Raw genomic sequence first — 21675 nt, forward strand, 5'->3', positions numbered from 1 at the left:
TCTGGGTGTGGGGAGGTTCTGAACCTTGCGTGTGAGTGCTCTCCTTAGTTCAGTAACGAGATCAGTCACCAAGTTACCCCTTTGCTCTCTGGTGATGGCTGCCACCTCTTGTTTTTATGAGAAATGATAAAGCAAATGAGTCAGTGCCTAGGACCCTTCAAGAATGGCACGCGATGCTCAGCTAACCTCAAACCTTAGCTCTAGCTAAGGAGGTTTCAAAAAAAAGCCTTTCAGAAACTCTCCTTCCAGAAATACAGGCATGCATCTGGCTTCCTTCTCTTTTTCTCTATTGGCCTTTTATTTGGCTTTCTGGATTTCATTTAACTTTTTAAAAACACTGAAGTATGATTTTTAGTTTGAATAAAAAAGCAGTGATGTAGTAACCTGTGATCTTCCCCTTTAAGGTAAGATTCTGCAAAATTTTATGAAAAGACAATGTAGTTTTGCATAGTAGATGAGGGCAGAAATGTTTACTCTCCTAATTACCAGTTACCTCCTGGTCAACAAGTACAATCTGAGATCTTTTTGCTTATGTAGCACTGTCAATTTCCTTTTTTCACCTGAGATAATCTTTTGTTTCGATAACTGTTTTCATAACCCATGCCATGTTTTTTCCTCTGTTGTTTTTCTTTTTCTTTTTCTTTTCTATTTTTTTTTTTTGAGATGGAGTTTCACTTTTGTTGCCCAGGCTGGAGTGCAATGGCGCCATCTCAGCTCACCGCAACCTCCGCCTCCTGGGTTCAAGCGATTCTCCTGCCTCAGCCTCCCGAGTAGCTGGGGTTACAGGCATGTGCCGCCATGCCCTGCTGATTTTGTATTTTTAGTAGAGATGGGGTTTCTCCAAGTTTGTCAGGCTGGTCTCAAACTCTCGACCTTAGGTGATCCGTCCGCTTCAGCCTTCCAAAGTGCTGGGATTACAGGCATGAGCCACCGCACCTGGCCCCATTTTTCTATTTTTTAAACTACAATAATTCTCTTTGTTTTAAATATTTGTAAAGATATGTACAATAAAACTATTCTTAAATCATAGGAGAAAACAATACGGAGCAATAGAGCAATTCTAAATGAAATGCAAGCCTAAACTACTTTTTAAACAAGCTTTGTAAATAATCACTTGTTTACAAAGGAGGTGGTGATTCATGTGAGAGGAGTAGGAAGAAAGATTTTGGTCCCTTTGAAACTTTATTATTGTTCTTCTAAGTACATCGTCTAGAAAGAAAGCAAACCAATAGCATTTTGGAATTGTTTAGTCACTAATTGTATTCTATGAGCATTCTTTCTGGTTCACTAGAATTCAGCGTATAAGTCTGGGGACAAAGTGAAGCTCTGAAGTTATGAGCTTGGGACAGCAGGATGGTGAATTAAGGGTGGAAAAGGAAACTTTGATATTGGAGAAACTGGTGTAGCTCAGAACATAGAACAGAAAAAGCCACCTATTTGGCCAAAGTATCCATCTTTTAAAGAGATACAATTTTAATCAAGTGAACAGGTAGGACTTCAGTCTGGGTGTTTATTTTTGTCTATTTATACAAATTCTTTATCACTCAGATCAAAGGGTTTCCATTAGGTAGTATTATGTTTCTATATTTTCTTAAATCAATATACACAATGAATTGTTATTAGATTATAAAAAATGCCAAACTGGATCAGATTTACAATTCATCCACCCAAATCCTACCTGTTTTAGACCAATCCAGGGATATTATGTATGGCAACCTGGTGGTTACTCTCCAGACAATTTTTAAAGTCTGGGATGAGCCTATATACAATGCCTAAAACAGTATCTGGCAAGTGTTTGGCTTGGTAATGGTTAATGTTTGTTGAACAAATGAGTGAAAGATAAAATCTACCATCGTGCAATTATCTACATTCTCTTGAAGCTAATCTTTTTTGTTAGGTATTGTGTATGACAAGTCTTTTGTTCTAAGTGTATTACATTGTCTTTTTTCCGTTTTTTCTTTCCTTTCATTAAAGTGTATTTACATTGTCTTAAAAATTACTTATCTTAAGCATCAAGAGAGTTCTTTTCCAACTTTAGTATTACAGAATTTGATTTGATTAGTCTTAAAGCATTAGACAAGGAGGGAATGAAGTACCCCCTCGTTTGATGTGCTCCCCACCTCAGTTGAACCCCAGTCTTACTCGGAAGTGGAAGGATTCTGGCTCAGGTTGTAAACAGTAAACCATAAGAAGACAACTGTTTTGCAGAGTATTTTTAGTAAGTAGCCTGGCCTACCTAAAGGATAAATGTTAATTAGTTATGATTTCTTCTTAACATACGGAATGTTACAAGATTAACAGGAGCAGATAAGAAAGAGAAGCATAATTGATTAGTAATGCTGGTAAAAGGTTAATTACAGGGAATGATCTATTTCTATGAGGTAATGATTTATTACATAGATCCTAACAAAGCTTTTATAGTATATATTAATAGCACTTTGAAAGGCCTGAAGGTACTAAAAGAGGAAGGACGCAGAAGCTACTTCCTTTGGCCAACAGAGAATTTGTTGACAGAGAAACTCACTACCATATTTTACAATTTCCAAGAACTGGAAACAGTTGATTAGCCACATCTGTTCTGAGTATGGGTGTGAAGTGAGGAAGTACTTTGCCATATATTCACTAGTCCAGTACTTTGCCATATATTTCCTAAACCTTGCAGGAATTTGGCTTATTCTTTTGGATAAAAATGCAATTAAGAGAAAAGATCTAACTGAAGTTTTTAAATGAAGAAATATACTGGATAGAGCAGGACACACGAGAAGGTCCTCAGATGAAACAACTCTACGCTAAGGCTATGAAAGTTTGACTCCAGTGGCCTTCTGAAACAATGCTGGGAATTTAAGATAGGGCTCTAGAGCTTCCTTCCTTCCAGTTTAAATCTAGGAATTTGGTCCATGAGTTAATTTTATTTACACTGAGTGTATCCAAAGAAAAATAAGGTTTTCCTGTATTTAATTAGAAAGAATAACAAGTAGCAAACTTTCAGAATGTTTTTTTCCCCAGTACCTTAATCTCAGGTAGAGGAGCATATTTAAGGAGTCATTTTAGATTAAGATTGTACTCACACCTAACCCACATCAGAAAGTCAGTGTTGTTTTGCATGTGCATTGCCGGAAGAATTTTCTGCCTCTGGCTTCTCCTCAGTGAGGATACACTTTCAATGAACTGTAAGCATTAAGAGAATTGCTTTGGAAAGTACTTCAGCTAGCAAGAACTGGGATGACTTCAAAATGTCTTTTACTGGCTTCACGGCTACTTATTTTGGCACTTTCCCTGTGGGGCTGCTTCAAGTTGGAAGCCTTCTCTAGAGAAATGTGGAGAGGGCAGCACACTGTCTTCTTTCAGGGGCTTAGAACTGCTCTTTCTTCTTCTTTTTGGACATAGATAAAAGTTTTGTTGTTACAAACCCCAAGCTGCTGCACTATCTCTTGTGATCCCCTTTGGAAAGCACCCTTTGATTAATTTTGGCAAGCTGTCTGTTGCCTCCTGGGATCCTGATACATCACCTAATACCACGAAAGAATATGAGGCATTTTTAGTGTAATCTAAGAGTTTTGTACAATTAGAGAGAGAGAGCGAGAGAGAGAGAGATTCCATTTCCATTAATGGATTACCTGACTTGAGATAGGCTTTGGACTCAAACTTGGTGAAACTCACCCAATAGTTTCATAGACAGTTATTTTGGATAAACATAGAAATTGTCCCTTCTCTTCTTAAAGCTTGAAACTTACATTTGTTTTATCTGTGTTTCTTCCTGAGGATATGACCCCTAGCCCTCTCAAAAAGTATGAAAGAACTGAAACTCACCAGATCATAGCATCCAGACACTGAGACTCAGGGCCCCTCATTCATCATGATTGCACCCTTATCCCTCCCAAGTTCCTGTTTTCCCATACATAGTTACACTTCTTTCCTGCTATATAAAGTCCTAATTTTAGTCAGTCAGGGAGATGAATATGAGACTGACCTCCCATCTCCTAGGCTATAGCACTTGATTAAAGTCTTCTTCCTTGGCAATAACCATTATCTCAGTGATTGACTTTCTGTGCTGTGAGCGGCAGGACCTAGACCAAACCCCTGGTGTTTCAGTAACACTGGCAGAGCATGGACTATGGAAAGTGGCCCAGGTACAGTGAGAGACGCCAAGGTTTCTGCTTGCCCGGTGAGATCCACTGCCTGGGAATGGCTTGGTCTGCTGTAGTTACAAGTCTTACTTCTCTATTTCCGAGTAGGATCGTTTAATTCTGCCACATTTTCCTTAGGAAGCTACCACGAAAACTTCCTACCTTCGTCAGTGTCACTCTCCTTTCAGTGAAAGTTCTTTTAATTCTTAGAATTAACCTAAGGTATAAGACTATTGCAGCATCCATGTCCTACTCCCTTATGAATTTAGAATCAAAGTCATATGTTTTTCAGGTTGGAGAGGTCGTTTGAAACTATGTAGTTCAACTTCCTCCTTTCACACCTAAGAAACTGAGGTCTTTGTAGCCGGATGAGGAAGCCTGTCACCTAAACTTCATAGTTAGAGGTTATTATAGGTCCCAGATCCCATGAAAGCCATACTCCTGTTTTCCCCAGTCTAATCTTTCTATTCAGGGACCTTGGGCTTGACACGTGGCACTACTTAGATAAGAAGCCTGAGGAGGAAAGGCCTCCGTGGAGGAGTTTTGTAGAATGAGATGGGAGACTAGAAGAATACAATAAGGGGGAAATGTTTTTAACTCTTGCAGGAATTTTTTCAAGGTATGGTTTGGGGACTGTGGTTTCACCAGGAATCTTAAAATAATCCAGTCCCCTAAAATTCCTGCCATTATTTTGTTATAGGGAGGATATTTTCAGCAAATAGTAGAGGTCATGCGTGAGACAGCCAGTCTAGGAAGGCAGTTCAGCTCTCCTTCAGGTTTGCTTTAGTCATGCTATATTAAAAGTTGTGAGAATTTTCCCAGAAAAGAAAGCTATATAACAGAATGTTAAAATTGAAATTTCAACAAGGCATAAAGATAAAATAATGCAAAAATCTCAAGTAAGTTGCTAAGTCACAATATGCAGATGGTACAAGCATAATATCTGGGAATGGATTCCAAACTCTTGGATCCCTTCAGAGAATAAAGAGAGGGTTTTTGTGAGCTTTCCTTAAAAGTAACTAGTAGCTGTGCTATGGGGCCTCAGTTTTTTCCATTTTGGAAAGTTACTGTCTCCTACACCAAGCCCAGCAAGTTGGCAGGGGCTTCCGTGGGACTACTCTTAAAGAGCTTAAGTGTGTTTGCAGTATGCCAGAGCACTCTAGACAAGTTGATTCTCTCCTGAAAAGTCTAAATGCAAAAGTTGGTTCCTTAGGACTTTGATGGTCAGGCCAGGAATTTACCGTTGCGTGGGGACAAAGATGCTTTGGCAATGTTGCATGGGGGCAAAGATGATCAGGCCAGGAATCCACTTTGCATGGGGGCAAAGATGCTTCATTGTTGCCTGTGAACCAAGGGTTGGTGATGGGGGGTAGTAACTGGTGTATAGTCCCTCTGCTGGTGGACCAGAGGCTGAAGAGGGGTGGGCATCCTGGGGAATGAGGAGTATCATTTAAGTCTTGAGAGTTGATGCTGGAGATGTCTCCTATGATGGGATGTTCAAAGAACCCTTAAACTTGGCTCAACTGTATAACCTTCGCTATCTGCCATGCCCAAAGAACAGGAAGTTGCTCAACAAACCAAATCCCCTTACCTTTCCTCTCTGCCTCACCTAAGGTTATCAGAAAAAATATAAGGCTCTCAGTTAAATTTGAATTTCAGATGGAGAAATAATCTTTGGGACATACTTATACTAAAAAATCATTTACTATTCATTTAAATTCAAATTTAACTAGGCATCTTGTATTTCTATTGACTAAATCTGGTAACCTTACCCCCACTCCACCTTTCTTTGAGCAGCTGGTGAGTAGGTGAATAGTGAGAGGAAGGAAAGAACGAAATTGACACTGTGTTTTATGCTTCAAAGCTCTTCCCAAAGAGTAAGAAGAAAAGTCAATGGACCTGCCAAATTCTTCAGGCAAGGGCAGAAGAAGAGTGCCCTAATGAATAAATTTTAAAAGGATAGAATGGGAATAATAAATAAAAATCATGTTTTGCGTATACCACAAATCTTTGTTAAATAATCCAGGTCTGTCTATCCAACTCTGTTTATTGAGCTGTTCCTCTCCAGGACCATAATTATTAATTTCTCTTGGAATTAGTACTTTTCAGAACATATTTAGGGAAATTTTACCTTATTATATAACTAAAGGATTGTATTAGAGAATCTTGGCAAAGCTTTGGTGGGGAACTAGTTTATAAGGTAAGTCCCTTAGGATTTCAAGTAAAAGAAAATTCAACTCAAACAGGCTTAAATAACAAAAGAAGAGTATATGTGCAGTTATTTGGAAGGCTCAGGTGTAGGTTGGTTAATCTAGAAGCTCAGTCATGCCAACAAGGACTCCATTTTTATGTTTCGTTTTGTTTCATTTTGCTTAGTTTTGTATTTGTCTTTTCTCTTTACAGTCAACCGTGTAAACCTTATTCTATGTCTGCCTCCCTTGTTTAATAGGGTGGCTTCAATAGGGCACAGAGGAAGAGAGAGCAATGCTGTCTTGGCATTCCAAACAGCCTTGTTGGTTGGTCACATGCCCACCTTATAGTGAAGTCTATCAAGGCTTTGCCAGGAGGCTAAGAGTGGGTTCAACTTTTACAAAAACACGTGAGTTGCATGAGAAAGACCAGATAGATGACTGCCTAGGGTAAGAGTAGGGAGTCCTGAATTATTTTGAGAAAAATGAAAGCATGAGAATGGATGCTGGGTCAACTGGCAAGTTTCCACCACTGTTGATTATTTAAATTTCTGCCATTGACTGCATGCAGGGGAGATACCAAAAACTATTTATCTGTCTGCATGTTTATGCAATCAACCAATCTGAAAGGACCTGGCTCTCAGTGGAGAAGCCTGGCTCCCAAGGGTCTCTTGTTTGCAAGGTGTTAACTCCTTAGTTGCTATATTGAAGGGTCCAGAATCTACTAGGGAAGGTGACAGAAGACCATGATAGAGTGGGGCACTCAGAGGACACAGGGCAGTGGCAATTTACCAACTGAAGCAGAAATATATCAATATATTTTAACAACTTTTATACTTGTACCCACATGTGCCAGCTGAATTTTTTTTTAAAACCACAATGTGATTTTGCTTCTGAATAGACTCTCCATTTCTCTTAGTTTTCTCATTTTAAAAATGAGTGGATTGGATTAGATGATTTTAACAATTCCTCTGAAAACAATGTTTATGCTGTAGTCTATAACAATTTATATAAATGACCCTTTAATTCTATCATGTACATTGTGATATGTTTTAAACAGAATATTGTAAGCAGTTGTTACAAATTTTAAAATACAGAGAACCAAATTTCCATTTGAAATTTGGCACGTTAAATTTAACTGAATTTAAGTCTAAATTTAACTGGAGCTGCACACTGAATTTTCAAATAGATTGTTTTTAAGACCATGAGGGATTTCTTGTTGTTTCTCATTTTCTGTGTTTTGCACGTAAAATGTGAGAAAAAGACAACCAACTTAACACCTTAAAAACCACTAATGTTGTTTTGACCTTAACGAGAACTCAGGAGGCACAAAAACAGAATTGGCTAAAGGAAAATTAGAGTTAAGATGGAAGCCATTCATTCGCCTAAGGATGGTTCAGTGGCTGAAGTCATTCATTTCTGGCAGCTGCCATTGGCCAGGTTACCCAAGGATGGAGAGAGAGGAAGGGAGTAGTAGACACAGGTCATTCCCACTTCCCCACTCCCACAGGTTCAAATGCCCTCACAGGTATGGGTTTTTCTCCAGGGTTTCACCTGCTACTATAACACTTCCTGAGAAGTCTACCCAATCTCTCAGGTTTTTACCTGGCTTGTCATCTTAGATACAAAAACCTCAGAGGACAAATTTTTTTACTAAAATAAATGGGAAATCAGCGACAATGATGATGCTGTTTCCTACCTCCCACCCCTTTCTTTGACCTCCTTTATCCATCTCGCCCAAATCAGTTGATCATCCCAGAGGGCAGGGTTGCAGGCACTAAAATTATAGGCAAGAGGAAAGAATAATATAGATTATCTTTTTCTACAGGCCGTGAGTGTTTGTAGTATTTTGAATTTTTGGTCTGTCTGATGGAGCATTTCAAACATTTGCAGATCTAGATTTGTAGATTTTTCTGAACAAGTTGCCAGAGCTATCAAAGTTAAGAAAAGTTCTTGACCTTTGAAGAGAGAACTTCTTGTCTAAAGCTAGCATTTTCTCCTATCTTTAGAGCAAAACCAATGGCTAAGTAGATCCCTAAGTCCCCCTCCTCCTCTTTATATATAATTTCTGATATAGTTGTATGCATATACACATCTACATTAATCAACTCAGATGAAAAACTTTACTAAGAGAAACTTCTAAGGAAAAAGAGCCACAGGTATAGGGATGAATGATCTTATCTTTCTAAATGTGTTTTCTGTTATAGCACTGGATATAGATAAAAATGCATTCATAATGCTTTTAACAAAAATAGTTCTGAAATACAATTTATAAAATTTGTTGCCCAGAGGCTAAAATAAATTTATTAGCCACAGATGAGTACTCTGGTTCTAATAGGTCTGTATATGTGGGTAAGTATATATCATGCCTAATGTATGTTATATATAGTTTATATATATTCCTCCAACAACAGCTTGATAAACATTGTCTCTGCAATTAAATTATCTTTAAATCAAAATTCATTTTTGAATATTTATAGATCTGTCTCAGTGCATACAGGGCCAAAAAAGAATATAAAATAAAAACAAACATTACTTGTAAGACCTACAGAAGTCGCCTCACTTACTGAGTTTTCAATAACCCCAAGTTAAATAATGTTATTTTCATTTTACAGATATGAAAACTGAAGGAGAAAATGTTAATAACTTGTCGAAGGTCTCACAGACTTTGCTAGTGGTAGGCTGTTATGGTTTCAAACTCAGTTTTTCTAATTCTAAAGCCTTTATGTTTTCCACTCTATCATACTATCATATTATATATTTTTTAACTTTACCCCCCTTTTTTTTACTTAGTAAGGGGAACTAGCCATGTTGTCCAGGCTGATCTTGAACTCCTAGCTCATGCAGTCCTCCTGCTTTCAGCCTCCCTAGTAACTGGGACTACAGATACGCCACTGTACCCAGCTCATTATTATTATTGTTATCATTATCATTATTATTATTGAGATGGAGTTTCGCTCTTGTCACCCAGGCTGGAATGCAATGGTGTGATCTTGGCTCACTGCAACCTCTGCTTCTCAATTTCAAGCGATTCTCCTGCCTCAGCCTCCCGAGTAGCTGCGATTACAGGCACCAGCCACCACACCTGGCTCATTTTTGTATTTTTTTTTTTTAGTAGAGACAGGGTTTCGCCATGTTGGCCAGGCTGGTCTCGAACTCCTGACCTCAGGTGATCCACCTGCCTCGGCCTCCCAAGGTGCTGGGATTACAGGTGTGAGCCACTGTGGCCGGCCCCAGCTTATTATTTTTAAGGCATTCCTCATTGTAATTTTCCAGGGAAATAGGAAAAAAAGTTTGGAAATAGTGGAAAAGTCAATAACTTTAAACTAGTGTTTATTTAAAAAATAAACACTAGTAATAGTAATGATATTACTCGTATTTATAGTATTAAAAATTATTACCTATACAGCCTAAGGAGTCATTGAGGACTATTTTATAAAGCCAGTTAACCAAGAGACACATTAGGGGCACATTTTTACAATTCTCTACTTTGCTTAATATTTGACTTTAGTAGCATGAAAATGTACAAAACACTTATCATTCCGTTGTATAGTATGCTATGTCTTTGTCATACTTGAAAGCATTTCTCAAAAAGATGTTTGAACCTTCAGAAAATTTATATTCTCTCAGGAAAAAAAAAATTGTTCTATATATGTTAGCCCAGGTTTGCACAGAAGACCCCAAAATGGGATTAGGCAAGAAGTGGGGGAGGGAGCTAGAAGAGATGGGGAGAGCCCTCAGACTGAGGTCTGATTTGCACGGGGAGAAAAGAGGGAAGGGAGGAGAACTGGGTACCCAGATTGTTTTTCACAGGTCGTTTTGTGAATTCAATTGAGATAATATATGTGAATGATTTAACAGTTCCCAGGTGCTAAATAAATACTCCATAAACACAGGTTTTGTTTTTAATTTCAATTTTTAGAAATCATTGCAATGAGAATTACAGATACTTGGTGCAAGTCAACTGCCCTGTGCATTTTTCTTGTAACAAAACTGTACCATTATAAAGGAAAATTGATGTCAGACCGGTGGTTCTCCTTCCTTGACTGTTTAGTGAGCAATCTTCAGACATCCTTGAAGCTAGAAAACTTTCTAGGTAAACCCGAGGGAAAGCGAAAGCATTTAAAGTCAACATTTTCGTCTTATGTCTGCTTAAATAAAAATTTTATTCTAGAAATATTTTACTTTAAAAATCTTTGTAGTTTTATAAAATATCATGCTCTTTGCAAATATTTTAGAATAGAACATTTGGAATGAACAGTAAAACTCAAAGTATTATTCTGTCCCACCAATTCTAAATTACACTTAATTTAAAAGTTGAAATATTTTAAAATAAAATAAAAGTTGTGTCTACATAAACAAATTAAATTGACCTTTGATTTAATAGACAAGTCAATTTAGTAAAAGTAAACTTGAAGCTTTGAATCAAAACAATGATTTGCTGTGTTTGATATGAGAACAAATATTATTTGATTGAGCTTTAATTTACATAATTTTTTCAGAACTTAAATTATATCAAAGTCATGGATGTTAAACTTAAACTTGGACATGACATTTAAAAAATTCTTATTTTGACTTTGAAGGAAAAGGAAAAACTTGTACATATTATTGTAATATAATAAATATACAAAATACATATTATATATTTATATTTTATATAAAGATAAATATAAAATAAAATAATATTTGTTTTATGTGATGCATGACATTTATTTTAGCAGCCTTTAACATTTTAAAAAAGTACATACTCATTATAGAACATGTAAAATATTCAGAAAAATATGAAGAAAAACAAATTAAGGATAAAAACAATTTGTCCTTGGTTCTACTACCTAGAACAGCCATTGTTAACATTTTAATATATTTCCTAAATAAAGTAAGCTGGGATAATTACTCCTTAATGTTAAAAATAAATGTTAGGATTAATACTCTAGTATCATGTTCTCTTATTCAAAATTATGTTTAATTTTTCTCTTTGGTTGTGGGTTAATGATTATTAACTCATTATTTTACCTCATAACATCCTTAACTTCTCTTAAAAGTGATACACAGAAAATGTTGTTTCTTACTTAAAGAAACTTTAAATCAAGTTTCTATGTTTGGGGCAGTTTATAATGTACTACATAGAGAAACCCTTGTCTCTTAAAACTACAATTGGGAGTTGCTATTAAAACAAGGAAATCATTAACACAAATGTGCCTTCCAAAAGTGTAAATGAAGTTCCAGAAAGACAAGAGCATTGTCTACCAAATTTCTTCTGCACATGCCCAGAGCAACTCATTGTCTCAACAAGTAACATTTAATAAAGAAGATGGTAAAAGTTTAAACTCCTAATGTCAGTTTAGGTTCCATATGTCACAGGCACAAAATCTGGAGTGTGAGATTTGGGATTGAATTTACTTTTATTTCTTTGTCGCCATAGATATATAAGAAATCTGTGACCAGAAAAATTTTAAGGGATAGAGAAAATGAGATAATAGAATTTAGTACATATCTACCATTTTCTTGGTTTTAATTTTTTTGAGACGGGGTGTTGCTCTGTTGCCCAGGCTGGAGTGCAGTGACACAATCTTGGCTAACTGCAGCCTTCGCCTCCCGGGTTCAAGCCATATCTACTCTTTCTAAAAAACGTTTTCTGGTGAAGGACACTGTCATAGGTGTCATAGCATTCGTGCTTTAGTGTGGACTTGGGTGTTACATTGAGCAAAATAGATAACTGTCCATTTCCTATGTGCAACATACTTTTGAATCAACTACAGGCTTCAAGTGGCCATCAGTAGGATAGAAAATGCCATTTGTGATAGATCACAATTAAGAGATTATATAACAGAAAAGAAAACATGTTACAGTTTTTAGAAAAAGTTATATTTTTAATAAAATGGACTTCCTCTTCCCTCAAGAAGCATCTTTTTTTAATATTAATTGTGAATAGCCAAAGGATTTGTTTGAGATATTTGCTTTGGAAAAAATAAGAAAAATAATTTGAGTGAAAATTATTGCAATTAGGCAAAGGTAGTGGGGAGAGAGAGAAAGAGAAAATCTGGGAATCAGAAAAGAATACAGTGAAGTGGAAAGGCCATGAGCTTTGCGATTACGTAGGTCTGAGCTTAACTGAAATTGGGGTTTCATTTCTGGTTCATTACATTAATAATTATGTGAAATGATTCCTCTGAAGGCTATTATCTTCATCTATAAAATGGGAATGTTTCTCAACTATCACTTATTAAACTCTTAGTATGTACCAGGTAATTTGCCGAATTCCTTACATTTTCATCTTAGTTAATTAGAGGTACTACTGTTTTCTAAAGCAAGTATAATTGTTCCTATTTTATAGAGAGAAATCAGGCTCAGGAAAGTTATGAAACTTGCTCATCTTCCATAGCTAATAAATGGCAAATTCAGGTCTGTCAGTGTTCTTTAACCACAATGCTATCTTACCCTCCCAATGGTAACAGTTAAGTCATAACAAAAATTATGAATTGATGATTTAAAGATTTTATATCATGATAGTTGAGATAACTCTGTTCTTTTTAGGAAGTGCCAGCAAGGGAAAATTATTCAGAATAGCATTTTGACATCTATCTTATTTCATTTTCTGCTGCTGTAACAGAATATCACAGATTAGGTAATTTATATACTAAAGAAGTTTGTTTGGCTCATGGTTCTGGAAGCTAGGAAATCCAAGAGCATGGTGCTGGTATCTGATGAGGGTCATCCTATGACAGAAGAGCAGAAGGTGGAAGGGCAAAAGAAAGGGAAACAGACAGCCAAAGTCGCATGATAACTAACCTATTACCATAATAATGGCATTAATTCATTCATAGGGGTGGAGCCTCCGACCCAATCACCTCCTAAAGGTCCCACCTCTCAGCACTGTCATAGTGGCAATTAAATTTCAACATGAGTTTTGGTAGGGACACTTACACCACAGCACTTCATCCCTGTTGCCCCAAAATTCATCTTATTCTTATGTACAAAATACATTCATTCCATCTTAATAGCCCTCAAAGTCTCAACTCATTCTGGCATCAACTCAAAAGTCTCATCTAAATCAGATAAGGGTGACAATCATCCTACAATTTATCTTGAGGCTAATACTCTCCAGCTGTGAGCCTGTGAAATGAAAACAAGTAATCTACTTCCACAATACAATGGTGAGATAGGCATAGAATAGACATTTCCATTCCAAAAGAGAGAAGCAGGAAAGAAGGGGTAACTGGTCCCAAGCAAGTCCAAAACCCTGCAGGGAAAGCAACATTAAGTCTTAAATTTAGAGAATAGTCTTCTTTGGCTCCATGTCCTGCATCCTGGGCACAGTGAGGTGGGAATTGGGCTCCCAAGGCCTCTGACAGCCCGGTCCCTATGACTTTGCTGGGCTCAGCCCATGCTTTAGCTGTCTCAGGCTAGAGTTTCACACTGGTATCCTATAGTTCTGTAATCTTGGGGTTCACTCCACTTCCACAGCTCCACCAGGCATTACACTTTGAAACCTAAATGGAGGCAGTCATGCCTCACAGCTCTTGCATTCTTCATGCTTACAGACTAAATACCACATGGGCATTGCCAAAGCTTATGGCTTGTACCTTCTGGAGCAGTGGGGCTGAGCTACTTGAGTCACAACTGGGGCAGCCAAAGAATGCTGCACCAGAATGTGGGGATCAGAGTCCCAAGGTGGCTCTTGGCAACGAGCCTGTGTAGGGAGCCCTGGGTCCATCTCCTGAAATGATTCTTACCTGTGATGGGGAAGCATAGCCTTAAAGATCTCTGAAGTGCCTTTGGGGTCTTTCTCTCACTGTTTTAATGAAAGCACTTGGCTTCTTTGTATCCATATTAATCTCTTTTTAAGAATACATCCTTAATACTGTCTCCCAAACACACGTTTTCACACTTTACCTAGCCAGTCTGTGAATTTTCTGTCTTTATGTTCTAATTCTCTTTTAATTATCAATTTCATCTGTAAGTCATTCCAGTATGCAGTTAGAAGTAAACTTGTAGCAGCCTGAATGCTTTACTGCTTAGATATTTCTTCCACCAGATATTCTAGTTTATCACTCTTTTAAGTTCTGCATTTCATAAAGTCCTAGAACATAGACACAATTCTGCCAGGGTCTTTCCTACTTTCTTTTTTAAAAAAATTTTATTTTTTGAGATGGAGTCTCACTCTGTTGCCCAGGCTGGAGTGCAATGGCGCGATCTCAACTCACTGCAACCTCTGCCTCCCAGGTTCAAGCAATTCTCCTCCCGAGGTTCAGGAGGTTCACTCTCCTCCCGAGGTTCACTGCAACCTCTGCCTTCCAGGCTCAGCCTCCCGAGAAGCTGGGATTCCAGGGGCAGGCCACCACGTCCAGCTAATTTTTGTATTTTAGTAGAGATGGGGGTTTCACCATGTTGGCCAGGCTGGTCTTGAACTTCTGACCTCAGTGATCCTCTTGAGTGTAATTCTGGGATTACAGGCATGAGCCACCACCCCTGGCTCCTACTTTTTAACACTAATGGCCTTTACTCCAGTTTCCAACACCTTGTTCTTAATTTCTCTCTGAGATCTCAGCAGAATAGCCTTTGCTGTCTACATTTGTATCAACATTCTGGTCACGACCACATAAGTAATTTCTAAGAAGATTCATTCGGGCTCTTACTAGTTCTGTGGTCTTCTTCTGAGCCCTCATCAGAATCACCCTTAATGTCCATCCACAGCAACCTATGCTTTTTCCAGCCTACTCCTCAAATTCTTTTAGCCTCTATCCATTACCCAGTTCCAAGGCCACTTCCATATTTTCAGATATTGCTTATGGCAACTGATACTTCTTGGTATCAGTTTTCTTAGTTCATTTTCTGCTGCTATAACAGAATACTAAAGACTAGGTCATTTATAAAGAAAAGAAGTTTATTTGGCTCACAGTTCTGTAAGTACAAGAGCATGGCACCAGTGCCTGGTGATAGTCATCCCATGGCGGAAGTGAGAAAGATGGAAGGGTGAGAGAGCAAAAGAAAAAGAGGATAGTACTCCTGTGATAACTAGCCCACTCCTATGATGATTAAACCACTCCTGCAATGATGGAATTAATCCATTTAGGAGGGCAGAGCCCTCTTGGCCCAATCACCTCCCAAATTTCAACATGAGTTTTGGCAGGGGCATTCAAAACACAGCAACAGCCTTTATAGAAGTTATCTTCTGATCAATTGTTTGACTTCATAATCCCACTCTCACTCTCTCTCAAAAGTGCATAGTCATATAAGTTACTTATTATCTAATGCAGAATATATGTTTGAGTTTGTGGAAAGATTTATAATACCCTGGCAATAGCTGGTGGAACTCCTGACTATCACACAATGATTAGAAATCACTATTTTTGGTTACTAGTCATATTGGACCTGTATTCATAAAAGTCTTCCATTTAAATAGAAAATCAATGTTACACCAAGAAAGGGCTGAAGTAAAGGATATTGCATCACTTATTTCTCTAGTCAAATACAGCTGGAATGATCAAAAAAGTTAAAGGACAGTGGCAAGATTGTTCCTGATGACCTGTGACTGTAATAGACTCCCTGTCCCTCATAGTTACAGCATATCAGAAGCAAAAGACATTCAAGCAAAAATATGAATATAAAAATTTAATATTTAGCACTTGCAAATGTTTTTCATTTTCATTTTAATCAATGGTGAGATTTTCTAGCATATTCAGTTTAGTTCAACAATGATGAGTGCTTGATATGGAAGAAGTCAAGCATATGGCTACACAAAAATGAAGATGTGGCTTCTTCTGTTCCCCTACCCCCAGGGTGGAGGGAGCTCTCTTCCTACCTGGTGGACAGACATGGCACCAGATGAGTCACTATGCAGGATGCAGTAGTTGCTGTGCTAAGAGACATTATGGGAAAATAAAGGTCCTGCCTGCATGCTGAAATGTTCATCACCATTTTCAAATTTTAAATGCATAGCAGTTCTACAACTGTTGCTTTTAAGGAATTGGGTACATGTAAAGGAAACAGAGGGTCATCCTAGAAAGAAACAGATGATTACTAAGGGAGGTTTCAAGGCCAATGTAGGGATTATACTCACAGATCAGAAACACAGTAATTGAAAAACTAGAGGACCTACAACTCAGAAATGATGTTTTATAATAAATTTAGCTACTGTTTTTATCTTGTGTACTTCATTGAAAGCCTAAACTAAATTTTAGCCTTTTTTATTACTAAAAAATTAATGCATGTTGTTTTTGGAAAATACAAGTAATAATAAATATAAAAATCACTTGTAACTTCACAAAGTTAACATTTTGCTGTATAGGGTTCCAGTATTTTTGCATTCATATATGAATAAAATAGTCACAAATAATGTGGTCATCCTATAGATATAGTTTTGTAGTCTGCTTTTTTCCCTTAATTTCATTGGATTTATTATTAAGGTCTTTCCACTTCAGTATATGACAGTATTTTTAAAGACTGCATAGTATTCCATTGTAAGAAAGTACATGAACTTTAATTTACTCAGCCAATTTGGACATTTAGATTGTTTTCACTTTTCTGCTTTTATGAACTATGCTGCAATAAAAATACATGTGCATATATCTTTTCACCTGGCCGTAATGATTTTTTAGGGCAAAATCTTAGAAGTGGAATTGCTTTTGATATAGGTTTATAAATTTTTTCTACAAAGCTTAATCAATTTACACTCAATAAGCTTCCCTCACACCCGCAGACCCAATCCTGGTCAGCCTTAGTATTTAATGTTTCACTCTTTGTCAGTTTAATAGGTAAAACCATATTTTGTTTTTTTTAATATTATGTATCATGCTAAATATAAATTTACAAACTTTTTGGCAGTATTCTTTTCTACGTTTGAATTATTATAGGAAAGACACATTGATTTGAAATCCTGAGGACTAAGTTATACAGTTCTGAATTGACTTTTACTCAATTCTTTACTAATTTTCTGATGTTTAAGCTATTTCTATTAACATACACAAGTCAGGTCTGAGTTGCATAAACATCTTTTTTATTAGAAATAAGGTAGCCATTCTCATCTATCTTCAAGTGCTCTGAATCTGTATTTTTGCTTTAAACATGAAACCACAGGCCAAGTTTCGTTTCTCATTTACCACTTCTCCACCTGAGTTGTCAGTTTTGCTTTTGCTCTAACTCAAGGGCAAATGAAAGGGCATCTCATTAAATCACTGTGCTGGGCAAGGTTCATGTAGAGTTACCTACTTTGCTTTGCATACTTTTTTTAGTTTGTCATTTGGAAATAAATGTAAACCTAATGCTGTTCCAGATGTGTTCTTGTGTTTAAAATAATGAGTCTATACTTTTAAAGTCTTAAAGATTTTTAAGACTCGAGAGTCTTAACATCTATAAGGACAATGATAGCATTTTCATTTGAGGATGCTAATGTGAACATTTTAAGGAAATGTAACAATGTTTAGGAAATAACCATATCAAAATGACAATTACATAAGTGACTTGTATATGGACTAAGTATGGGCTTCTCCTAAACATTGGAAAAGACCAAGGAAAGTTATTTGACTTGTAATTTTCATTGTATATACCAAGCTCTTCTTGGGTGTCACTATTTCATTCTCTGATTAAAAAAAATAAGCAACTATGTGGATTCTAAACTCCACGAAAAACAAGTTCTGCTTCTACCTTTTTAACTCCTATAGAGTCGAATAAAGTGATATACATATATCACTATATGTATTTATTGTGAACAAATACAAATATATATATATATTTGTTCAACCTTTTTTTTTTTTTTTTTTTTGAGATGGAATTTCGCTCTTGTTGCCCAGGCTGGAGTGCAATGGTGTGATCTCAGCTCACCGCAACCTCCACCTCCCAGCTTCAAGCGATTCTCCTGCCTCAGCCTCCTGAGTAGTTGGGATTACAGGCATTTGGCACCATGCCCAGCTAATTTTGTATTTTTAGTAAAGACAGGGGTTTCTCCTTGTTGGTCAGGCTGGTCTGGAACTTGCAGCCTCAGGTGATCCACCTGCCTTGGCCTCCCAAAGTACTGGGATTATAGGCGTGAGCCATCACGCCCGGCCTCAACCTTTTTTTTTTTTTTTTTTACATAGAGATGGGGTCTCACTATGTTGATCAGGCTGGTCTCAAACTCTTAGCCTCAAGTGATCCTCCCATCTTGTCCTCCCAAAGTTCTGGGATTACAGGCCTGAGTCACTACGTCCAGCCTTGTTCAACTTTTTAGTAGAAATTTCAATCCATTTATATGCTTTTTGTAATTGCTGATATATTTATGCATACATATGCCCTTTTATTTTGTGTTTTTTATTTACTATGCTTTTTCTTTGCTTTATTTTCTCCTTTCTTGTATTCTGTATTTTGTCAGTGGATAAAATAGTTATATTCATCTCAAGTACTTCAGTCTGAATATTAACAGCAACATTCAACAGATGCTTTTCAGCTACAACTGTATACAGTATGTTTGTGTGTTTTTGTATGTGTATAAGAGAAAGAAAGGCTGGGTGCAGCGGCTCATGCCTGTAATCCCAGAACTTTGGGAGGCCAAGGTGGGTGGATCACTTGAGGTCAGGAGTTTGAGACCAGCCTGGCCAAAATGGTGAAACTCCATATCTGCTAAAAATACCAAAAAAAAAAAAAAAAAAAAAAAAAAAGGAGCCTGGCATAGTGGCGCATGCCTGTAATCCAGCTACTCGGGAGGCTGAGGCAGGAGAATCACTTGAACCCTGGAGGCGGAGGTTGCAGTGAGTCAAGATCGCGCCTCTGCACTCCAACCTGGATGACAGAATGAGTGAGACTCCATCTCAAAAAAAAAAAAAAAAAGAGAAAAAAAGATATTTTGTGAATGTGTAACTGCAATATGCCTGTTTTAGAATCCACCAGTTACAATAAAAAGATTTAACAATTTTTATGGTTGTCATAGTGCATTGTGTACGATAGACATTTTGCATTCACAGTTTGATGTTTGAGATTTTGACTGAAACTCCACAGTTGTGTGACATAAAAAGCAGACATTTAAACCACTGACCTATGAGGTGATGCGGAATGAGTCACTTAACTAGTGAGTCAGGCCAAACACTTAGGATAGATATCTCCTTTCAACTTTTCTTTTTATACATTTCGCAATAGCTCTGAAAACATTACATTTTATTCAATTTGTATGAAGTACATTATATGCTGTATTGAAGTTGGCAAATTTAGGGATTTGTGAAGGTTTTACAATGGATGGTTATGAAATACAAAGGGTCTATATATACTCTGTAAGGAAAAGAGCAGTATTGCTTGCTGAAGACTTTGCCACAGATCTTTTTAAATTAAAAATAAAGTCTCCAGTCATATGTAATTTTTGATGCACAAAATTTTAATTTCTGAATAAACATCACAATAGTAGTTTATATCTCCTGTTTTGTATATAATTAAGAGCAAACGAAAGAGTGCATTTATAGTATACAGATCACAAATATGCTAGGCAGGAGCACTTTTTTGCTTTATTTTGAACTAATAGAAACACAGAAATAAAATATTTTAAATCAGAATTGATAGGACCTAGCAAGTAAAAATGTTAAATTTCCTATCAATGTTGACAAACATGAGATACTCATAGATGATGTTTAACTCTCTCTAACATGGAAGTGTTAGAAAACTAGTTAATTATTACATATATTTAATTAGCAAATAAGAAAAATCACCGAATAATACCAAATTGATGAACATCCTTTACTAGGTTGGCAGATAATTTTAATAATAATGTGAATATTTTATCATAGATCCTTAAGCATATGCCGCTAACTCAGAAAGTTTCACTGTAATTTGAAAGTACCTTTGGATCTTAGAAATTTGGTGCTTATATATATAAACCAGAAATTTTTTAGTTTAATAATGTCTGCCCAACTAGCAGAATACTTTCCCCCTACTTTTAGGTGAACAATGAACATTTTATGTAAATTTACATTTCACTACCATTTACCTTGTCATAAGAACCTTTATGAATAGTTTGATACTTTGGATATTTAAAATAGCGTTTTTTTGTTTTGGATTTTGTTTTTAATGCGTAGGTTTATCTTAGGATGCAATTTCCACTTGTCATATATGTTTAGGAAATATAGCTCTATTAAGGAAATGACAAAGATAACAAGAACCAATGAGTGTAACTCACCCTAGGGTGGATTTTTACATTTGCAATATAAAATCAAGTCAGTGGCACATTTGTTTTTCCCTGTACACTTATATGTAAAGTCTAGTCATAATTGTTTACTTCTAAAATTGATAAAAACAAAGAATGTTGGCTCAAAAAAAAAAAAACCTTTAAATAATAACCGGCATTTGCAGGGGAAAATCCAATCCACATCAAACTCCGTGAAAGACAAAAGGAACTCGCATTAGTCAGTAACTGTTCGCAAATATTTTGGTAGTTAAAATTACCCTCTTGCTTTTTCTCCTATGGCACCTCTTTCTCTAATGGGGCTGGAGCCATTATCTTGCTGGCAGGTTACACCAATGGTCTGGTTTTAGAAGCAAATTTGTAATTCTTTTAGTTTTGCTCGGCTTTTATGAATGAGCTCTGTAGGAAAACAGGTTCTTTGTGGCATGCACATTTGACAAGTCATTTCTCACTTCTGAGATCTCTAGGTAGAATAGAGAGTGATTTGAGGAGTCAAGATGAATCACAGAGGAAGATTTTTTTCCACTCACCTTACCACCATACTGTGCATTTCTGCATCTATTTAAAAATTAACTTGTGACCCCTAGTAATAGTCCATTCTCAGTCACGCACATAGCTTCCCTTTAAGACTGCTGTTAAAACTTTTCACTACAGAAGTGATTTTGACTTGTTAAGAGTGGACAGGTTAAGGGACTCCCAGGAATATCAGGTTAGTTTCAACCTAAAATTAATTATAAACTATCAGACAACACATTACCTAGGATTTAATGGAGAGCTTTTCTGGGGTAAGTTTAAAAAAGTGATTTGAGAAATGCTTGAGACATCACTATCTTTTTATATTTGTCATTTACATCCTCGCAGTAACTTTGGACTACTTATGCAAATGACAACAAATAATGTTAACCTGTAGTGATTTCCTTGTGTATTACTCTGAATTGTAAAAATTTTATTTTGTTTTCCTAACTTTGGATATAACTGGCAAGGCGTGATTGTGTTAGGATGAAAGGGTAATTTTCCGGAAATTCTTGGCCATGTGTTGATTTGTTCTTTAATGACATTAAATTATCACAAAATAGCCTTTAGGCTAGTTTAATTCAGGTAATAAAAATAATGAAAAGGTATAAATATGAGTCTGTGATTCTATGTATATCTGTGTGTATATGTATATGTAGAATATCTACATATGTATAGAAATAGAAATTGTTCAAATTAAAAATGA

The 21675-nt window shown here is 36.6% G+C and overlaps 1 protein-coding gene across 3 annotated transcripts in view; it reads left to right on the plus strand.

Moving 5' to 3' along the window:
• The first annotated feature begins 295 nt into the window (after nucleotides 1-295).
• Nucleotides 296-21675, plus strand: part of CLDND1 (claudin domain containing 1) — a 41865-nt gene continuing 20485 nt past the window's right edge. The window contains exon 1 of one of the 3 annotated variants that reach the window (XM_054481125.2): nucleotides 296-404. Coding sequence is in view for 1 of the 3 variants with exons in the window: in XM_054481122.2 (XP_054337097.1) it covers nucleotides 21224-21241 (18 nt within the window). In the remaining 2 variants the exon portion in view is untranslated. The other 2 variants (XM_054481124.2, XM_054481122.2) reach the window with 2 other exon arrangements.

Source organism: Pongo pygmaeus, chromosome 2, assembly GCF_028885625.2.
Source record: "Pongo pygmaeus isolate AG05252 chromosome 2, NHGRI_mPonPyg2-v2.0_pri, whole genome shotgun sequence".
NCBI classification, from domain to species: domain Eukaryota; kingdom Metazoa; phylum Chordata; class Mammalia; order Primates; family Hominidae; genus Pongo; species Pongo pygmaeus.